Source organism: Myiozetetes cayanensis, unplaced genomic scaffold (genome assembly GCF_022539395.1).
Source record: "Myiozetetes cayanensis isolate MyiCay16 unplaced genomic scaffold, myiCay2020 scf16, whole genome shotgun sequence".
NCBI classification, from domain to species: Eukaryota; Metazoa; Chordata; class Aves; order Passeriformes; family Tyrannidae; genus Myiozetetes; species Myiozetetes cayanensis.
The window spans coordinates 2,895,466-2,912,107 of NW_026087270.1; the positions used below are offsets into that span (position 1 = coordinate 2,895,466).

The following is a 16,642-nucleotide window of genomic DNA, read 5'->3' on the forward strand; positions in this document are numbered from 1 at the left end:
AAGCTCATAATACTGAGTTTTGTCTGTACACTGCTGTGGCCTGGGAAAGCTTGAAGCCACGATGACACGAAGAAGGAAAATAAGGGTGAAATACAGTGAAAATAAAATGTGACATCAACCCTCTCCCTCATATCTGATAAACTATGCACTTCCTTAAATAACTCTTCTCTGATTTGCTTTTGGCTAAGCATTTTGCTGGTTAAGTGTCTTGAGACTCCATCCTTAGCAAGAATCTTAATTTATATCATGGAAGAATGTTAAGACTGAATCTCTATCATGATGTTTACTATCAGGAAGCTCTTAATTACTCAGGCTGGTTATGGTGCATTGTGTAGCATCAAAACACTAGCGGTGGTGGAAGTAATTTATTTTGCTGGTTAGAACTTACCTGCTAAATTGTTTTCCAGCCTTCCTTCCCCTTGCTCTGCTGCCTAAAGGAGGAATCTAGTGTAATTCTACAGTGTACTTCATAATTAGTTTTTCTTGTAATTGTCTATGTTTAAGGTTCTTGCAGTGATGAGGTAAGACTTAGTGCTGGCCTGCAAGGACTTGGTTTTCCTATTGAGATATGCAGGGAAAGAATTAAATTCCTGCCCAGTTGTCTGTCTAAGGACCACTGGAACTGAGGGCAATGGCTGGGGGGTTGCTGGCTGCAGTTCCTTTGTGTTTCTGTGGGTGGCCTGTGCTGGGTCTGGCCCTGCAGACTTGGTGTCTTTACTGACTTGTCCCTAATCTTAGAGTTGACAGCAGCCTGCTATCAGTGAGTGGTGGTGGTTTGTAACTAGGCAAGAAATTACTTTGTGACCTGTACGTAGTCTGGGGAAATGTACCACTGTTTTCCTTCTGTAACTAAAGAATGAAAATATTTGGCTTAATTAAATCTCTGTTTATACATGCATTTCAACTCTACTGTTTTTCTTCCCCCTCCAAAGAAGTAACAGTGTTTGACACCTCTCTGAACCTGAGGAGATGGCCTTACATACAGCTTGCAAATATTTGGGGAAATCATCTTTGTTTGAGGAGCTGTTTTGGGAACTTTGTCTTTTCTGTGAATGTTCTTCCTCTAAATGTTCACTGTAACTGTTTGTGGTTCACTGACCACCACTTGCACTTTGGTCTAGGACTTGCTTGAGAGTAGCTCAGGCTTCCTCACCTGAGAATTAAATGCAAGTTCAATACTGGTAAGCCAAGAAAGTTTTTTGGCAGCTGCTCTAGTGGATTTCTAAGCCTGCAAGAATTGAGAATTGGGAATCTAGTCTCCATTCTGTTGTGAAGAGGAGAATGCAGCTTGTTCCTAATACTTGGCTAATGAAAAGTAAGATGATCTCAAATATATGGGAGTGACTAGATAGAAGTGGGAGGTTTACCTGTTGAAGGATGATCCACATATTGAAATGTCCTTCCCCTGGGTGAAAGGAACAGGTGACTGTGGAGAGTCAAGCCAGTATTTTCTCTGCCCTCAAGTCTGGGGAAAGTAAGAATTTGTCCAGATCAAACTATGATGCATATAAATACACTGTTAAAATACAAAGGGTGAACTTGCTTACTTTTCATGGGTGAGCTCAGTTTTCAAGTTTCCAAGGCTGATGTTCTGGCATCACAGAACTTAGTTTTTCTGTGGTTGCTAATGAGCCTTGAGTTGACTGATGCAAATTCACCACTCTCTAATTTGATAGTTGAGAGGTGTTATTCTGACATACTTCAGTTTTACAGAAACCAATAGAAGCTGAACCTGAATCTAAAAGGGATAGGAGTAGCTTGTTTCTTTCTTTATTCCCTTGTGGTGAGCAAGGTGTGCTGGAATGTATCTCAGATGTTTTTCATAGGATGCTCAGTGTTCATCCTTTAGGAGAGGGAGTAAGGTTTCTGAAATGCTCAGAAATAGATTTTTTTTTTTGCCTTTTTTTTTACTTGTTTTTGTTTTTATGTGAATGCTGATTTAGGGCTCAAGTTCAGATTGTAACGTTTTCCCAGAAGCAGAGTAAATGAGGAGTAATAGTGCAGGTAAAACTGGCTAAAGAAATAACTAGGATTGTATTTGGACTATTTAAAATTCACTGCTTGCTTGCTTGCTTAGTGCTTTAAGATCTGCCTAGCTTTGGTTGTTCTGTGAACAAGGGGTGCTCTTGAAGTGTGTGGGGGAAGCACTTTGGTTAAAAAAAGAATTTAACTTGCAGCTGGGGAAGTACTGCTTCCTCTTTTTTCTGTGGGGCTGTGCAGTTTGCTAGCATGACAAAAACTGTTAGAAATGTCTGCTACTCTGAGATAAGTCTTCTAGTTTAATAGTAAGTTGCTACTTGTTCTGATTTGTTCATTGTTTTGAGCATTTCAACAAATGATATTCTAGATACTGCTTTACTAAGCCTTGGTTGTTCCTGTTGTAGAGTTTTCAAGATAAGATGAAATTGATACTGTCATGTGACACTTCAGTATTGCCATGCAAGTAAAATTGAGTGAATTGATGCTTCTTGAACGTGCCATGCTAATGGACATGGTGTTAAAGGTTTTGGAGAACATGGCATTCTGCTTCTATGAAGCTGGGCTTGTGTGGAGAGGGCTCTGAGGTACTTGATGTTCAGATCACAGTGTAATAACCTAACTTGCTTTCCTGGAGATGTTTCAGGTTGTTGAACTAGGCTGATACTTTTTGCTAACTTTGGTAGCTGTTTTATGTTGTTTTGCTGTTGTAATATTAAAGTGCCTTGGTGAAAACAAAATATTATGCTGTTCAGCAGTGAAGTGTTTGTATACACAATCTCTAACTCTGCTGTGAAGGGCATTTTCTCCAGTGTGTTTTGTTAAGTCTTTAATAGAGGTATAGCAGGATGTTCAGAAGATGATGTGCCTAAAACTTAAGTAAATAGCTGTATAACTTGAACGTGGACTGCCAAGTAACAATGCCAATAAAATGATAATCTACTTTAGTGGCTGTTTGTCGAAATTTCAAAATGCTTCTTAAAAAGAACTGAAACCTTCAAGGTCTGGAAAAGGTACCTCACTTGACCATCTCTAAAGGAAAACAATGACAAAATGAACTGTCAGGGTTAATTCCTGTTCACTGTTTTCAGTACCAAAGGCTTCATTTCTGGTGTTTTGGAGAAAACAGTGACAAGCTGAGATTTCATGTCTTTCACTTAAGCTATCTCTTGTACCATAGTTCTGTCATTAGAATTATCACTCTGCTTTTGATCCAGAAAGGATTTGGCTGTTTTAAGATTATGATTGTGGGTTTTTTAAGCTGTAACATAATGCTTATTAGATTGTCTGATCCAGACAGCTTCTGTTCTTCCAGCAATTTGAGCTATTTCTGTGTTTACAGGCATGAAGCCACACACTTAAATGATTCCATTTAAACCTTTTACATAACATTAGTACTTGAACATTGCTTTATAGATCAGCATGATAGAATTAAGTAAACTTAATAGTGAATATAGTTTGACAGTTTTTAGTGAACCTTCTGTTAAACATTAAACAGTTCTAGTAATGTATATAAAGCTTTGTACATTTTCTGCTTTCTGAGTGTTAGTAAATCTGAAGCTGTCCAAGGTGTAACTGGGAAGAGCAGGTCTGTGTCACCCCCAAGTTAAAGTAGGTTGAAGTTGGATGTTGTATTCTGCCAACAAACCCTCACTGGAGGATTCTAATGCATTCTTATAATTATAGCAATGCATTAGCCAGTATTTTCAGATGCATTTAACTTTTGAGGTGGAAAGAAATTGACTTAATCTCAAAAATGCCTGAGCTTTGGGGAAGGTTTAATGTATTCTCCTGAATCTGTAGACTAAATGCCTTTGGTTTTTTTAATTATGTACCTTGTAAATGGTTTCTACATCCACACTTCTGTCTCTCTGAAGAATGCTGTGGGTAGGTGATGGAGGTCCAAGTGAATATAATAACTAAACTGTTTTAAGTAATAAGTATTCTACCTGTTCTTCATATTTGCATTTTAATCAAATATTGCAGGTGTCATATACATAGCTATAAATTCGTGTCAATAAAAGAATAAAACAAACAGATTGTAAAACTTAATTACACCCCCATAAAGAAATAAAGCAGACTCTTTGTAAGACCATCAAGGGCAAAAGCTACGAATCATCTCTGCTTTCCTAAAATGAATTATATGATCTTTTAGGAGTCTTGTAGTCTAAGAATATATGAATTATAGGAGAACTATCACTTTAGTAGAGCTCTAGTTGTGAAAATAAACATATGATAAATGTATATGTATATCATGTAATAAATATGCATGAAGTAGCTAGAATAAATATTAGTCGAATACTCTTTGTCAGGTGCACAGAATCTTTCTGTTGCCCAGCATGCTGTTTGCTTTTATCATAAAATAAATTCCAATTTGAAAACTGATTGATTATATCCTGAGATTCTGTTTCTCACAAATTGGAGAATATTTAGAGACACTTTCTCACAGTAGGTATCCACTAACGTGGCACTGAGCAGCTGCAGGTGTAAAGAAGAGAGAAAAAGGAAGGAAATTCAGAACTGCGATTCTCAAAACAGTGCTAATGTGGCTGGTGGGGGTTTTCTGCTGTGTGGGGACCAGCTCAGAGTTTGTAATCTGCTGCTTCTCAAGATGGGTGACAAATATCCATGTGAACTAAAAGTTTTGGCTCCCTTGAGTACAGCATGTCAATGGCACCTTAGTTGCATTACAGTAGCTGAAATGCTGGAATTCAGCATTTGAATACACTTTCTTTTCACTTCTTGCTGGAGCTCTCCAGGGTGATTCAACGCTGTCAGCCCAGTAGCTCTGTAGTGAAAGAATTTCTATGGCCCCAACTAAGTATTTTAAAACTAGTTACTTGCGGTGTGTAACACACACCAGGAATTGAAGATTATAATTTCAAGTTCTTCTGTGATGTTCTGTCAACAGTGATTCTTAAAGTACTCCAGTTGCTTGTGTCTTGTGGGTTTTTTTTGTTTTTGTTTTTTTTTGTTTTGTTTTGTGTTTTTTTTGTTTGTTTGGGTTTTTTTGTTGTTGTTTTTGTTTTTTGGGTTTTTTTTTTTTTGGGTTGCAGGCAGTGATGTAAGAGCTAGGTTAGTCATACAAACCTCTTAAAGTCTTCTTAAGAAAACCTGTGGGAACTTCCCTCCTCCCCTAAATCCCTTCCCCCTGTTTTGCTGGGGAGTTAAATGTTCTTTTAAATTTCTTTCTGGCTGAAGTTTATCAGTTGGGTATTTTTGATGGTGAGGTTCAGGTTTCTAGATGAGGAGGATGTGTGGAATGTGTTCTTCTCCTCCCCTCCTTTTATGGGAGGAACTCTTTGAAGATGTGTTAAGTTGAAGAAGTGGCAGTGTAGCTGTAGCAATTGGAGACAGTTGTGCAGTGCAGTTTTACTCTGCACTCTCATGCTTGGTTGCTTTGTTGTGTCAATGTGCTTTTTTCACCCCAGCACAGTTCATGGTTTAATACTTTCTCCATCACTGTCTTGGGAGACCATAGCAACCTCATCTTCTGCTGCTTGACCAGATACATGAATTCACCAAACAAAAGGCAGATGAAGCTACCTCAGTGGGCCAACTCCATTAATGAAAGCTAGATTTAGAAAGTACCTGGAGACACTATGTAATCCAGCCTCCTGGCTTCACTGTGTCCATTATCGCCCCTGGGAAAGGTTTGTCTAACACGATCTTAGAGATTTACTATGTGAGACCTGATACCTTTGCAAGCAGTCTAAACCATGTGCTTATCTTCTCTTTTGAAAGGTGTTCCTGATCTGTAATCTGAACCTGTTTTCTTCAGTTAAGGCCTGTTTCTGAGATAGATGTGGAAAAAATGCCCTTCACTGAAAGCTTGATACACCTGGGGGAAAAAAATTCTTAGCTGGTGTTTCATACAGTTTCTTCAGCATAAACATCACTGCCTTTCATGGACTGGATTCTGCTTACAGGACCTTCTTGCCTTTCTCACTTCAGATTCTTCTCCGGTCAGTTCATCTCTTGTGATGAGGCCATCAGAGCATCCAAAAAAAGCATGTGGTACTCCCAAATAAGTCTTGCTGTGGCAAATTATTTTGCAGACTGCACACGTGTGTACGTACAGCTCTGCTTGGTCCTTGACTTATATGTACTAAATTGTATTTACTTATATATATATTAAACTGTCTGAGTCATGTTTGGACTGTAAGCTACAGTCACTTAAGATCTTACTTGGAATTGTGCCCTATCCAGATGTTCAGCAGGCAGGTGGTTTTTTGTAGCTAACTAGTTGTGCTTATTCAGATCAGTGATGAGACACCTGTGTTCCTGCTGCAGACCTGACCCTGGGCTTGCGTTGCCTTTTCCCCTTCCCCTGCCACTGGCTGAGGGAGAATCCCACAGCTTGAACTTGGACTGCAGCTGCCTACCAAGAAATGTTTCTAGTCATCAGCAGCGGTGGATTTCCTGGTGGTAATCCTGTTTACCCAGACGCTGTGGTGGGGCAGATCGTGGAATGATTGATGTTAGAAGGGACCTGAGAGATCATCTCTCTCTGCTCTCCTACCATGGGCAGGGACACCTTCCACTAGACCAGGTTGCTCCAAGCCCTGTCCTGTGTTTAGCTCTCTAAGGCAGCTCTTCTTGTGCCTAATAGGAGGACCAGAGCCCAGCTCAGTTAACAGGCTGTAGATCAGTTAACAGCAGGGCTGAAACCCAAAGGCTATCTGAAATCAGTGGGAGTTGGGTGTGTGTTTTTCCACTCTCTTAAACTGCGATACAATGAGCTCACACTGAGTAAATAATGTGCTAGGTGTAATTCTCCATGTGAGGAAACAGAGGGATACTGATTGTCTAAGGGTGGCTTGCACAAACTGAAGTTTGTAGCTCACCCTTTCCCAGCATGTTCAGCTGAAAGTGTGTGAGGAAATTGTGCAACTTATTGATTCCTAAGGGAAGCTGGATGAGGGACAAAGATATAGAGCCAGGTTGTAAGCATTTGTAAGCCTGTTAATCTCAATTCTTCTTAAAAAGAATAACTCTGAAGTTATTCCAGTTATTCCAACCATTCTTTTGTTGAGTTTTTTTTGTACCCCTGGGTGTAGGATGTCATAGACAATTAGAATTGAGAAAGCAAGCAGTCAAGGCTCTAGTGCCTTAGGGTTATCTTTTCCAGGGCACTGTGACACACCTAGTGACAGCTTTTTCCAGTGCTTACAGATTTGGGTTTTCTGTCTCCAGTCCCTTTTTTGCTCACTATTTTGCCAAATGTTGTGCATCAACCTGACCACAAATCATTGGGACCTTTTCCCTGGGCATAGAGATGACCAGAAATTATGAAATTCACAGTGACTTTTTAATTATGACATGGGTATTCATATCTCCCTGGTGTCCTCTGTAACTGTCCCTGGAAAGTTGTGGATTGCCTTACACAAGGGTGTGTTACCTTATCTGGGTGTCTCATTGATGTGTGTCAGTAATCCTTATGCAGGTGAGTTTTAAGACTTACATGAGCATAGTGCAAAAGCATCAGTGTCCTGTGGGGCAGTAGAATCTGCTGTAAAAGAGCTGCTGACTTGTCTCTTGACCTGTTTTAGATTTCAGCAGAAGTTAGCTTGTATGTCAAAGTGTTAATAATTCTGATCTTAATTTCTCTCCTCCTCTTCTGTATTCATTGTTAGACTCCAACACCTGGAAGGCCTAAGGAGACATTATGAGGATAAATGTGGAATTGGAAATTTATATTAATGAAAAGAATGTCTGAATAACTTCTGAGTAACCATAGTTATAGCTTAGTATGCCACTGTCTGCTTACATCAAGATCTGAAACTGCTTTGTCCTTTCAGAGGAGAATCAAAACTATCCCCTGGGTATTCCCAAATAGCTTGTTTTAACAGATATATTGTGTGTGATACATCAGCCATTCTCCATATGTATTTTAGAAAATCTCCTTGGAATACCTCAAGTCCATATGGCTATGTATGATGAAGATATCTTGAAAAATCCCTTTTATTTGGCCATTCAGAAGCGACGCCCTGACCTGTGCAGCAAAGTTGCAGAACTCCATGGCATTGTAAGTGTAAATAAGTAGATTTAAAAGCTGATTATTAAGTACTAGGTGTTTGAGTTTCAATCATATGTCTGACATGAAACATTTAAAGATTAGTTTAAGCCTGCAAAACTTGGAAGTGAAGCAGAACAACTTTTAGTTTAAGTTGCATGTTATTTATTGATATGGACCTCTTGATATATTAAGGTAGTAAAAGGTTAAAATTGGTATTGTTTCTAAACTTTACTGGAAATTTCTTTTCTTTGCTGTGAACTGAAGTTACATATTCTCTCACCTGCTTATAACTGAAAATGAAATTGACCTTTTGAATTCCTGGCGAACAGATAGTCCCTTATTTCAGACAGCATTTTGCATAGCAAAATAAAGCTATGAAATTGAGCTGGAATAAAAACTCCAGTCCTTAAGATTTCTAATCTGGGTGTCCTGCAATTAATCGTTCCAGATTAAGTGTTTGGAGACTGTATTAAACATGGAGGTTATTGTTACCTGATCATAAAATTTGTTGCTTTTTAATTAAGAATTAGTCCCAAACTGCCAATCTGCTGATGTAGAACCAAGATGCTTCTCATCTTAAATTTTTTTCTTCTTTCTGATGGATTTTTATTTTAGTTTGAAAATATACTTTTATTAGCTGCTTAATTTTAGGTCATTTGCGTGACTGGTGCTAAGTAACTGAAGATTTCATCTCCTCTTAGTATTGTCTTCAGTTGTCTGTCATCCTTTGTCAGATAAGTCACTAAGTGAAACCCTGGGTTAATTACTGGATTGTATCTAGCAATAGCCTTTCCTTTTGTTTAAACAAAAGCACCTATAGTGGCTACTGTTTAGTAGTAAATATTTATAAACCAGATTTAAGTGCTTGCCTCTAAAGGACAAAAGCTATTGATGTTTAGTCTAGCAATACATGGCATTTCTCTAAAGCTTGATTTAACTCTTTCAGGTGCTAGTTCCATGCAAAGGAAGCCTTTCAAGCAACAGTCTTTCTTCCTGCCAGTTTGAATCTTATGTTCTGAAGCCACTAGAAGAAAACTTTGAAACCTTAAATGGAAAGGTATTTCTGTAGCTTGGGGACACTCCAATAAGTGATTCATTGCTGCTGATGACTGATAGTGTGAACCTGTGGTTACAGGAGAGGTAACCAGAAGTGAGACTGCTTTCCAGAAAAAGCTGTATTGGGCATGCCCACAACAGTAGGAGTTTTGTTGAGTGGCAGAAATGCCTTTTTCACTTAGTTAAGAGCTACCTCTTCATCTTTCAGGCAAGTAGCAGCATGCCTGTATTATATGCAGATGAGAGTTCACCAAGGCTTAAGACAAAATTATGATGGTATTGAATTGTGTCTGAAGTCTGTCTTAGTTCAGGGAGTACAAAGTGACTGCTGTAGCAGCAGGCCATGCCAAAAAAGGCTGACAATGCATAGGATCCCAGTTTTTTCACTTGTAATTTTACAGCACAATCTGAGAACTTGCACCTGTAGTTTGCAGGCTGTCACCTAGATCTTCCTGTTGCAGATGTGCTCACTGGAGTTACTTGGGAAAATAAAACTAGGTGTCAGAAACATAGACAAGGTGTGTGGTGTTTTTCTGAGCTGAGCTTAGGTTCTAATTCTAAGTTGTTGTTTGTTTGTTTTTTCAATTTCCCTTCTACTAAAGTGCTCTAAAATCTGCAAATAGTCACTTAGACCTTGGTGATTGTCTGAAACTTCTGAAATGTCCTCTAGTAGTAGACTTGTAAAGAAAGTGGCTGTAACCAAGGTTCAACCAGCCATTGTAGACTGAAGGAGATTTCAGTGTCTACACAGATGAGAATGTGAAGTCTTTTCAATCTGTGGCTTTCTTGTCTTGCAAGTTTCTCTTCTTTCCCTTGAAATTTAACTATGCAATGCAGAAGCCAAAGAGTAACTCTTCTAGCAGAGTTTCACGCTTGATCTGGTCTTTGTTTTGTTTCAGGAGATCTTCATACAAGGAAACCTCATCATTTTAGGAGCCGGTTTTAATTCCCATCTCTCGGTACCCGTTCTCTTTGAGGAAACATTTTACAATGAAAAAGAAGAAAGCTTTAGTATACTGTGCATAGCTCATCCCCTGGAAAAAACAGAAAGCTCAAGTATGTGTTGAAGTGTTAACTTGGTGGCTGCCTTTGCACAGTGAGCAAATAAATGTGTTTGATGTGCTTAATACATTTGTTCATTCTGAAAAGTGTTGGTTTGGTTGAAAGCCCTTGGCATTCATTAACTTCCTGGGGCAGATGTTGGTGTGCTGCTGGAGAGAAACATGAAGTTGCTGCCAGGCAAACTTCTGTTGAATTTCTCCCCAAGTCTCAGCACTAGAAGTCAGTGGAGTAATTAATCCATCATGATTTTTTTAGCAGTGCTCAGTTTAGTGCTGACTGCTTAAAACAGGGATTTAGTCTTAAATATGACGTGTATCTTGAGATGAAAGGTGGATGCACAGAAAACTGGAGGGGTAAATTCTTTTGTGATCACTTTGTCAGTGGATAGAGGTTGAATGGCATAGTTGTGTAGCAGCCCTCCTGGTTGAATGTCTTATTAATTTTTTTCCTGTAATGAAAGTGCCCTGTAAGGCTGGAACACTATTTTCCAGACTGACTGTTAATGCTGTGAATGTAACAGGATTTCCTTGTGAACTTTTATCTGTGTTTACTCATTAAGAGGAATAGAAAGGTCCTTAAGCAGCTAAGAAGCTTCAGCTTTTTCTGAAATAAAAACATTAGTCTTCCTAAATAAATAAGACTTGAAACAAGTGATGAAAACATGAAATAATATTGGGGTAGTGTGAAAATAGTACTGAGAGGGAAGAATGGAAGTGGTTCTGAAAAAATTAGCTGGCCTTAAATTCTATAAATATTAATCTATATATCAAAAATTATTCTTGTGGCATTCTTTTTAACCATTACTTAATAGAGTTTATAGCAGCCTTTCAGAGAAGTAGTAGTTTCTAATTTCAAAAGTAATTTGAATTGAATGATTTAAACCTTTTATTAGTTGTCTGGCTTTGATTGCAAATGAAAGATTTGCCCAGGAAAAAAAACTTTGGAAAAGCAATATGAATTCTAAGTGAGGTATTGTTGTTTTATTCAGAAGGAAAGTGGATTAGGTTTAATATTTACATGAAGCAACTTTGCCCTCCCATTCAGAGAAAGCGTGTCTAAATAAAGAATAGGTTATGTAAAAGTCCAAGATGGGATTTTTACAGCTCACTTAAAGCACCCTGACTTCCTGCATGTGCACTCAGTCAATACTGTAATGTGCTTTTCTTCTACTTTCAAGCTTGACTTACACAACTCATAAGCTGAGTGCATGTGGCAGTGGGAAAAAAAAAATTGAAATCTGTTTCAGCTATTCCAAATAAATACTTGACATAAAAAGCAAGAGAGACTTCTCAAATGTGATGCATTAAATTCTTTTAGTTAAAAGAAGTACCTGTAGTTAAAGGTACAGTAAGCTGAATTAATGTTTCATTGCACGTAAGCTGGCTGTGTGTGTAGGGACAAAATGTATTTTCCCCATGCATATGTATTAACCCTGTGTGTTAATTCTTGGCTTTCATTCCAGGTGAATCTACAGCTTCTTCAAACTCCTATTCTCTTAAAAATATCGAAGATGTTAGAGAATTCTTGGGAAGGCACTGTGAGAGATTTGATAAATACATAGGATCTTTCCACAGAACATTTAAAGAACATGAAAGGAAAAGCCTCCGCCACTACATAGTCAGTACCTTCCTTATTGATGTCTAATTTGCTAAATACAATTTGTTTCACTGCTCTGGTTGTCTGAGTGTACTGAGCTTTTCTATGTCAGAGTTAGCCTAGAGTTGAGTAAGAGAGGGAAGGGAGAAAGTGAAATTCTTAAATGTGAATTACCACATACTAATGTTTTGGTAAATGTAATTATTCTTCCTTAAACTCTTAACGTAGTGCACACTTCTGAGGAAGAGAAGGCTTCCTTTATTTGCTTATTTAAGCTTTGTTCCTTCAAGTCACATTATGTGAATCTGATGGTTTTTCCTTCTTTTCTCCCTCCTAGGATTCTGTCAATGCACTTTATACCAAATGTCTCCAGCATCTTTTGAGAGATTCGCACTTGGTAAATGCTTACTCCCCTAAATACATAGTACAGTGGTACTTAGGCAATAAATTATCTGACTTTCTCATGCTGTTTGTGTGGCTTTCCTTTTCCAGAAGATGCTTGCAAAGCAAGAAGAGCAGATGAATCTGATCAAACAAGCAGTTGAAGTAAGCATCTGAAATGAAGGAAAATAATTAGCAAGCTATTTTTGACTCTCCCTTTCATGCCTAAAGTACTGGGTTTTTTCCTACAGATGTATATCCACCATGCTATTTATGATCTAGTCTTCAAATACGTGGGGACTATTGAGGCAAGTGAGGTAAGTTTCTTTGATTGCTAAATGGTGGTTACATTAATCTAAAGCATTTTAAAAAAATTGTTACTTTTCTATTGACAGGATGCTGCTTTTAATAAAATCACCAGGAGCCTTCAAGACCTGCAGCAAAGAGACATTGGAGTAAAACCTGAGTTCAGGTGAGAGAGATGATGGTGGTGGGCTTCTTTGAGGAGTCACTGAGATTTTATCTTTAATAGGATCAGGTCAGCTAAAAAGTGTCTTCCTTCAGACATTATTTAGGTTTTTATCTTCATTTGTTTGAGGCAGAAAAACAAAGCTTTGCAATTGTTGCATTGATGGTGGTTTGCTTTGCTTTTATATTTTTATAGTTCCCTCTCCATCTATAAGGTATAGAAATGGAGGTGTGCTTGGAGTAGAAATAGAAACACTTTAAAACCATCGCTTCAGTTCAACTCTGAATAAGTTAAAACTTGGGCTTTGGATGTCCTGCACATGAACTGTGTATGCTAATCATTCCTTTCAAATTATTTTATAGTTTCAATATCCCACGTGCAAAGCGGGAACTGGGTCAGTTGAACAAATGTACTTCTCCTCAACAGAAGCTTCTTTGTCTGCGTAAAGTTGTACAAATCATTATGCAGTCTCCTAGCCAAAGAGGTCAGTAATTAGTGAATCAATAATTTTCAACTTTTTTTTCTTAACCAGCACACACAGCACTTCAGTATATAACCCACTGTTTGAATGGCACTTGTAGATCAAACACAGCTGAGTTGGGATCTCTGAGGTCTCCAAACCAAACTAAATGGAGGCAGGGTAAACATTTCAGTGCTCGTTCTTGTGGGGTAAGGTGGGGTTCTGGGTTAGCTATATATATATGTATTAGCTGGGGCATGTGGGAAGCTTCATCTGCCAGGACAGTTCCTCATGCAGCAGAATTGAGAGTGATTCACTTTAAATGCTTCTAGATAGTTTTTTGTCTGTTGGTCCATGCTCCTTGATATCTTGAAATTGATACTCTTGAGATGCATCTTATTCAAAATGCAGTGTTGGTGGGGGAAAAACAAACCTGTGTGCTGCTTTGGAAGTGCTACTGTGGATTACAGAGATGATTCTGTGATAGGAAAGCATGAACTTCTTAACCTGGTATTTATTTTTTTCTAGCTTGGAAAGAGAAGATACTTCTACTAAGCAAATAAGAGTAGCACAGTTAATTTATGCTTTCCTTATTTCATCTCTTCCTTTCTCCACTAAGTCTACTGGGTTATGGAAAACTGTATCAACTTTGAATGTAGTCTTTGCCTTCAAGAATTTCAGAGCCAGAGCTCAAGATTTCCTTCTGTGTAGGAAGAGAGGGATGCCAATCAAATATTGCAGTTTGTACAGTACAAACTTGTAGTTGTGTGTTGGCTCCTGTCAGCTTATTTTAGTGAGAGACTGAGAACACTTGGAGGCTGCCTTGGTTATTTAATGCATTCCCTACTAGTAGAGCTGGGCCTTAGTCTGAGGAGGTAGAACTCCCATTTAGGGTTTCTGTATTTGACTTGAACCATGACATGAGTAACATCAGATGTGAATATATATATATATATATTTTTTTTTTTTAGTTAACATGGAAACCATGTGTGCAGATGATCTTCTCTCTGTTTTGCTGTATTTGCTTGTAAAAACAGAAATCCCAAACTGGTATGTAAGTACTTTGGCTATACAGAGCTCCATATCTTATGTAGTGCTGCTGTAGGACCAAATGTTTCTGAGTATGCAGTAATAACTTACAACAGGCCCCCTTACACTTCCAGTAATGGAGAAAACTATTTGTTACTAGGACAAAGGCCAAAGATGTGTTACTAGTGAGACTAAATTAAGGACCTATCAGGAATGTCTTTGTTTTGATTCCCAGCCTAGAAAAAAGTTTTAATGGGAGGCCATTCTATGAAATCTGCATGTCAGTATGAACTTCACAGTGGTTCTCTCTCATCAGTGTTGGGAGCTGTGAAGCCTTTATGCATCTTCTAGATGTTTGATACATTTCTTATAGAGAAACTAGATGTGAATGTGTAAGTGCTTCCTTCTGGTCTATGCCACTGTACTTCTCTCCTCACCTTCAGTATAAGTCTTAAACCTTCCACATGGACCTGAACTGAATTTCAGTGTTGGTGTGTCCTGTGTGTTGCATTTTACATGTGGCTATCACTGTGCACTGATGCTTATAGTGCTTAAAACATTAACATCTTTGAAGTTCATGGCTTTACCTTTCTGTTTCAGGATGGCCAACTTGAGCTACATCAAGAACTTCAGGCTTTGCAGCTCAGTGAAGGATGAGCTGGGATACTGTCTAACCTCAGTTGAGGCTGCAATAGAATACATACGACAAGGCAACCTCTCTGACAGACCCGCAGTAAGCCACTGTTAAACCCTGTCAAATGTCTGTCTCATGTCTTGTAGGACTGTGTACCACTGCAGGGGTAAATCCAGACACAGGATACAAATAACTAACAGAACAATTCCCTTTTTTTGCTGCAGAAATGATGTTGAGGTGACTACCTGAAGCAAATGCTAAAAGTATCTAATGATTACAACAAAGTCCTAACCCTGTAGCCATACTTGTTGTTCACTGTATACTCCTTGATGAAGTAGGTAAATGGTGAAGTCTTGAATCTTGATTAGGGGAAAAATGACAACACTGTTTTTCTACAGCTGAGTCTTCAGTAAGTCTGGTGTTTCCTGTTTGTACTCCATCATGGTTGTGAAAGCAGTGCAGTACTTGAGAGTAGGCATGGCTTAAACAAATTCTTGTGTCGTTTTAAAAAGCTTAGCTGTGCTATCAGAGTGGAGATTGCAGTGTAACTTAAAATAATTCATTAAATCTTCATGCTCTGAAAATTCAGCATGTTTGCAGTGCAGGTTCCTGTGCTGTACCAAGCTGATACATTAGTGGGACTGCTGGGCTATGAGAGGGTGGTGTTTGAAGGTCAAATTTGGCTCTTGGGATCTCTGACCTACAGGGGCAGGAAGTTTGTGTATGCATGAGTTATTTGCTACTGGGCAGCTAGACCTTCTGTCAGTCTGGTCAATCCCTGCAGGCCAGTCAAGGTGATAGTGGTGTGACTTTAGAAACTTCTGTGATTAAGAACTTTGTAGCTTATTTAGTAAAGGAATCCAGTCTTACCGTTCCTGTAAAATTTCCTACTGTTGTAAAACTAGGTTTTCCCAATCTGATGTGGAAATCAAAAGGAGTGGACTTGGAACCAGAGTGAATTCACTGTCTGTCTGCCCAGCTGCAAAGCATTGTAATCTAACTACAGGGGCCAGAATAATGGCTCAATGTGCAGGGCTTGGGATGGGATAACCTGGGGCACAATCTTAAAGAAGCAGGACTCAAAATAACATTTTAGCCTCTTGTTATTTTTGGGTTTGTCCTTGTCTGGGGTCTTTCCACAAACCCGTTGTGCAGGTTTGTTTTGTACACTGAAAAAAATCAACACTTTCATATTGTTTAAACAGACTGTGGTGGTATTTCTTGTCTGTAATGCTGTATTGAATTGTGTTTAAAAAATAAAAACATTAGTTTAAAAGAAAAACAACTTGACCTACAATTTTGCTTCCTGCTGTCATTCACAATCAATATACAAATACCAAAGCTGGTAGCCTGAATGGAGAACTGAAACCACAGCAGAATTGTCTTCCATAACACTACCAGCAAGCTAAAAAAGAATATATTATTCTTAAATTTCTAGAATAAAAACTGTTTCCTACTAAATACCTGATCCTATCCCTCCTTATGCAGCTAAGCAGAGCAAGCTTTTATACTGGAATTACCCTCCTTTGAGTATAACTTAAATGCCACTGCCATTAAGGTGCTGTATTTATTTCTTCGGGAGGCACCTGCCTTGGAAGATGAACTATATATTTGAGAAGTCTAAAAGAGGACATGAGTGTCTGCACCAAAAGGAGAGCAAGCAATAAGTGTTCCTGCCAATACTTCAGCTGGAACAGCTCCAGACCTGGAACACTTTCTCACTTCAGGGTGTGTACAGTGAGTGTGCAACACAAAATCCTTCTGCTTTGCTTTCATGATTTGAAGGCAGCACCCTGAGGTGAGGGGAGAAAGCAGCAGAACCTTGAAGATGAGGAAGTGGGTGATGGCTTGCCCTCAACACAGCAGAAAATAAAAGAGCTGGACCACCCTTTTCTCCAGTGTAGGAGAGGGGAGAATGTGGTACTCAATGAAGTGAAAGACGATGAGGTGGTCAATACC

General features: G+C 38.7%; 1 protein-coding gene across 5 annotated transcripts in view; it reads left to right on the forward strand.

The window, feature by feature from the left end:
- The window catches only part of ANKRD27 (ankyrin repeat domain 27), a 52,980-nt gene that overhangs the window by 12,514 nt on the left and 23,824 nt on the right, over nucleotides 1-16,642 (forward strand). For 4 of the 5 annotated variants that reach the window (XM_050311081.1, XM_050311084.1, XM_050311080.1 and 1 more), the window contains exons 2-12: nucleotides 7,875-8,005; nucleotides 8,943-9,053; nucleotides 9,952-10,108; nucleotides 11,577-11,731; nucleotides 12,048-12,107; nucleotides 12,203-12,256; nucleotides 12,343-12,408; nucleotides 12,487-12,563; nucleotides 12,923-13,044; nucleotides 13,992-14,070; nucleotides 14,650-14,782. In XM_050311081.1, coding sequence (XP_050167038.1) covers nucleotides 7,904-8,005; nucleotides 8,943-9,053; nucleotides 9,952-10,108; nucleotides 11,577-11,731; nucleotides 12,048-12,107; nucleotides 12,203-12,256; nucleotides 12,343-12,408; nucleotides 12,487-12,563; nucleotides 12,923-13,044; nucleotides 13,992-14,070; nucleotides 14,650-14,782 — 1,116 coding nt within the window. In that variant the 5' untranslated portion in view covers nucleotides 7,875-7,903. Of the gene's footprint in view, nucleotides 1-5,050; nucleotides 8,006-8,942; nucleotides 9,054-9,951; nucleotides 10,109-11,576; nucleotides 11,732-12,047; nucleotides 12,108-12,202; nucleotides 12,257-12,342; nucleotides 12,409-12,486; nucleotides 12,564-12,922; nucleotides 13,045-13,991; nucleotides 14,071-14,649; nucleotides 14,783-16,642 lie in introns of those variants that run through there. The other variant, XM_050311082.1, reaches the window with a different exon arrangement.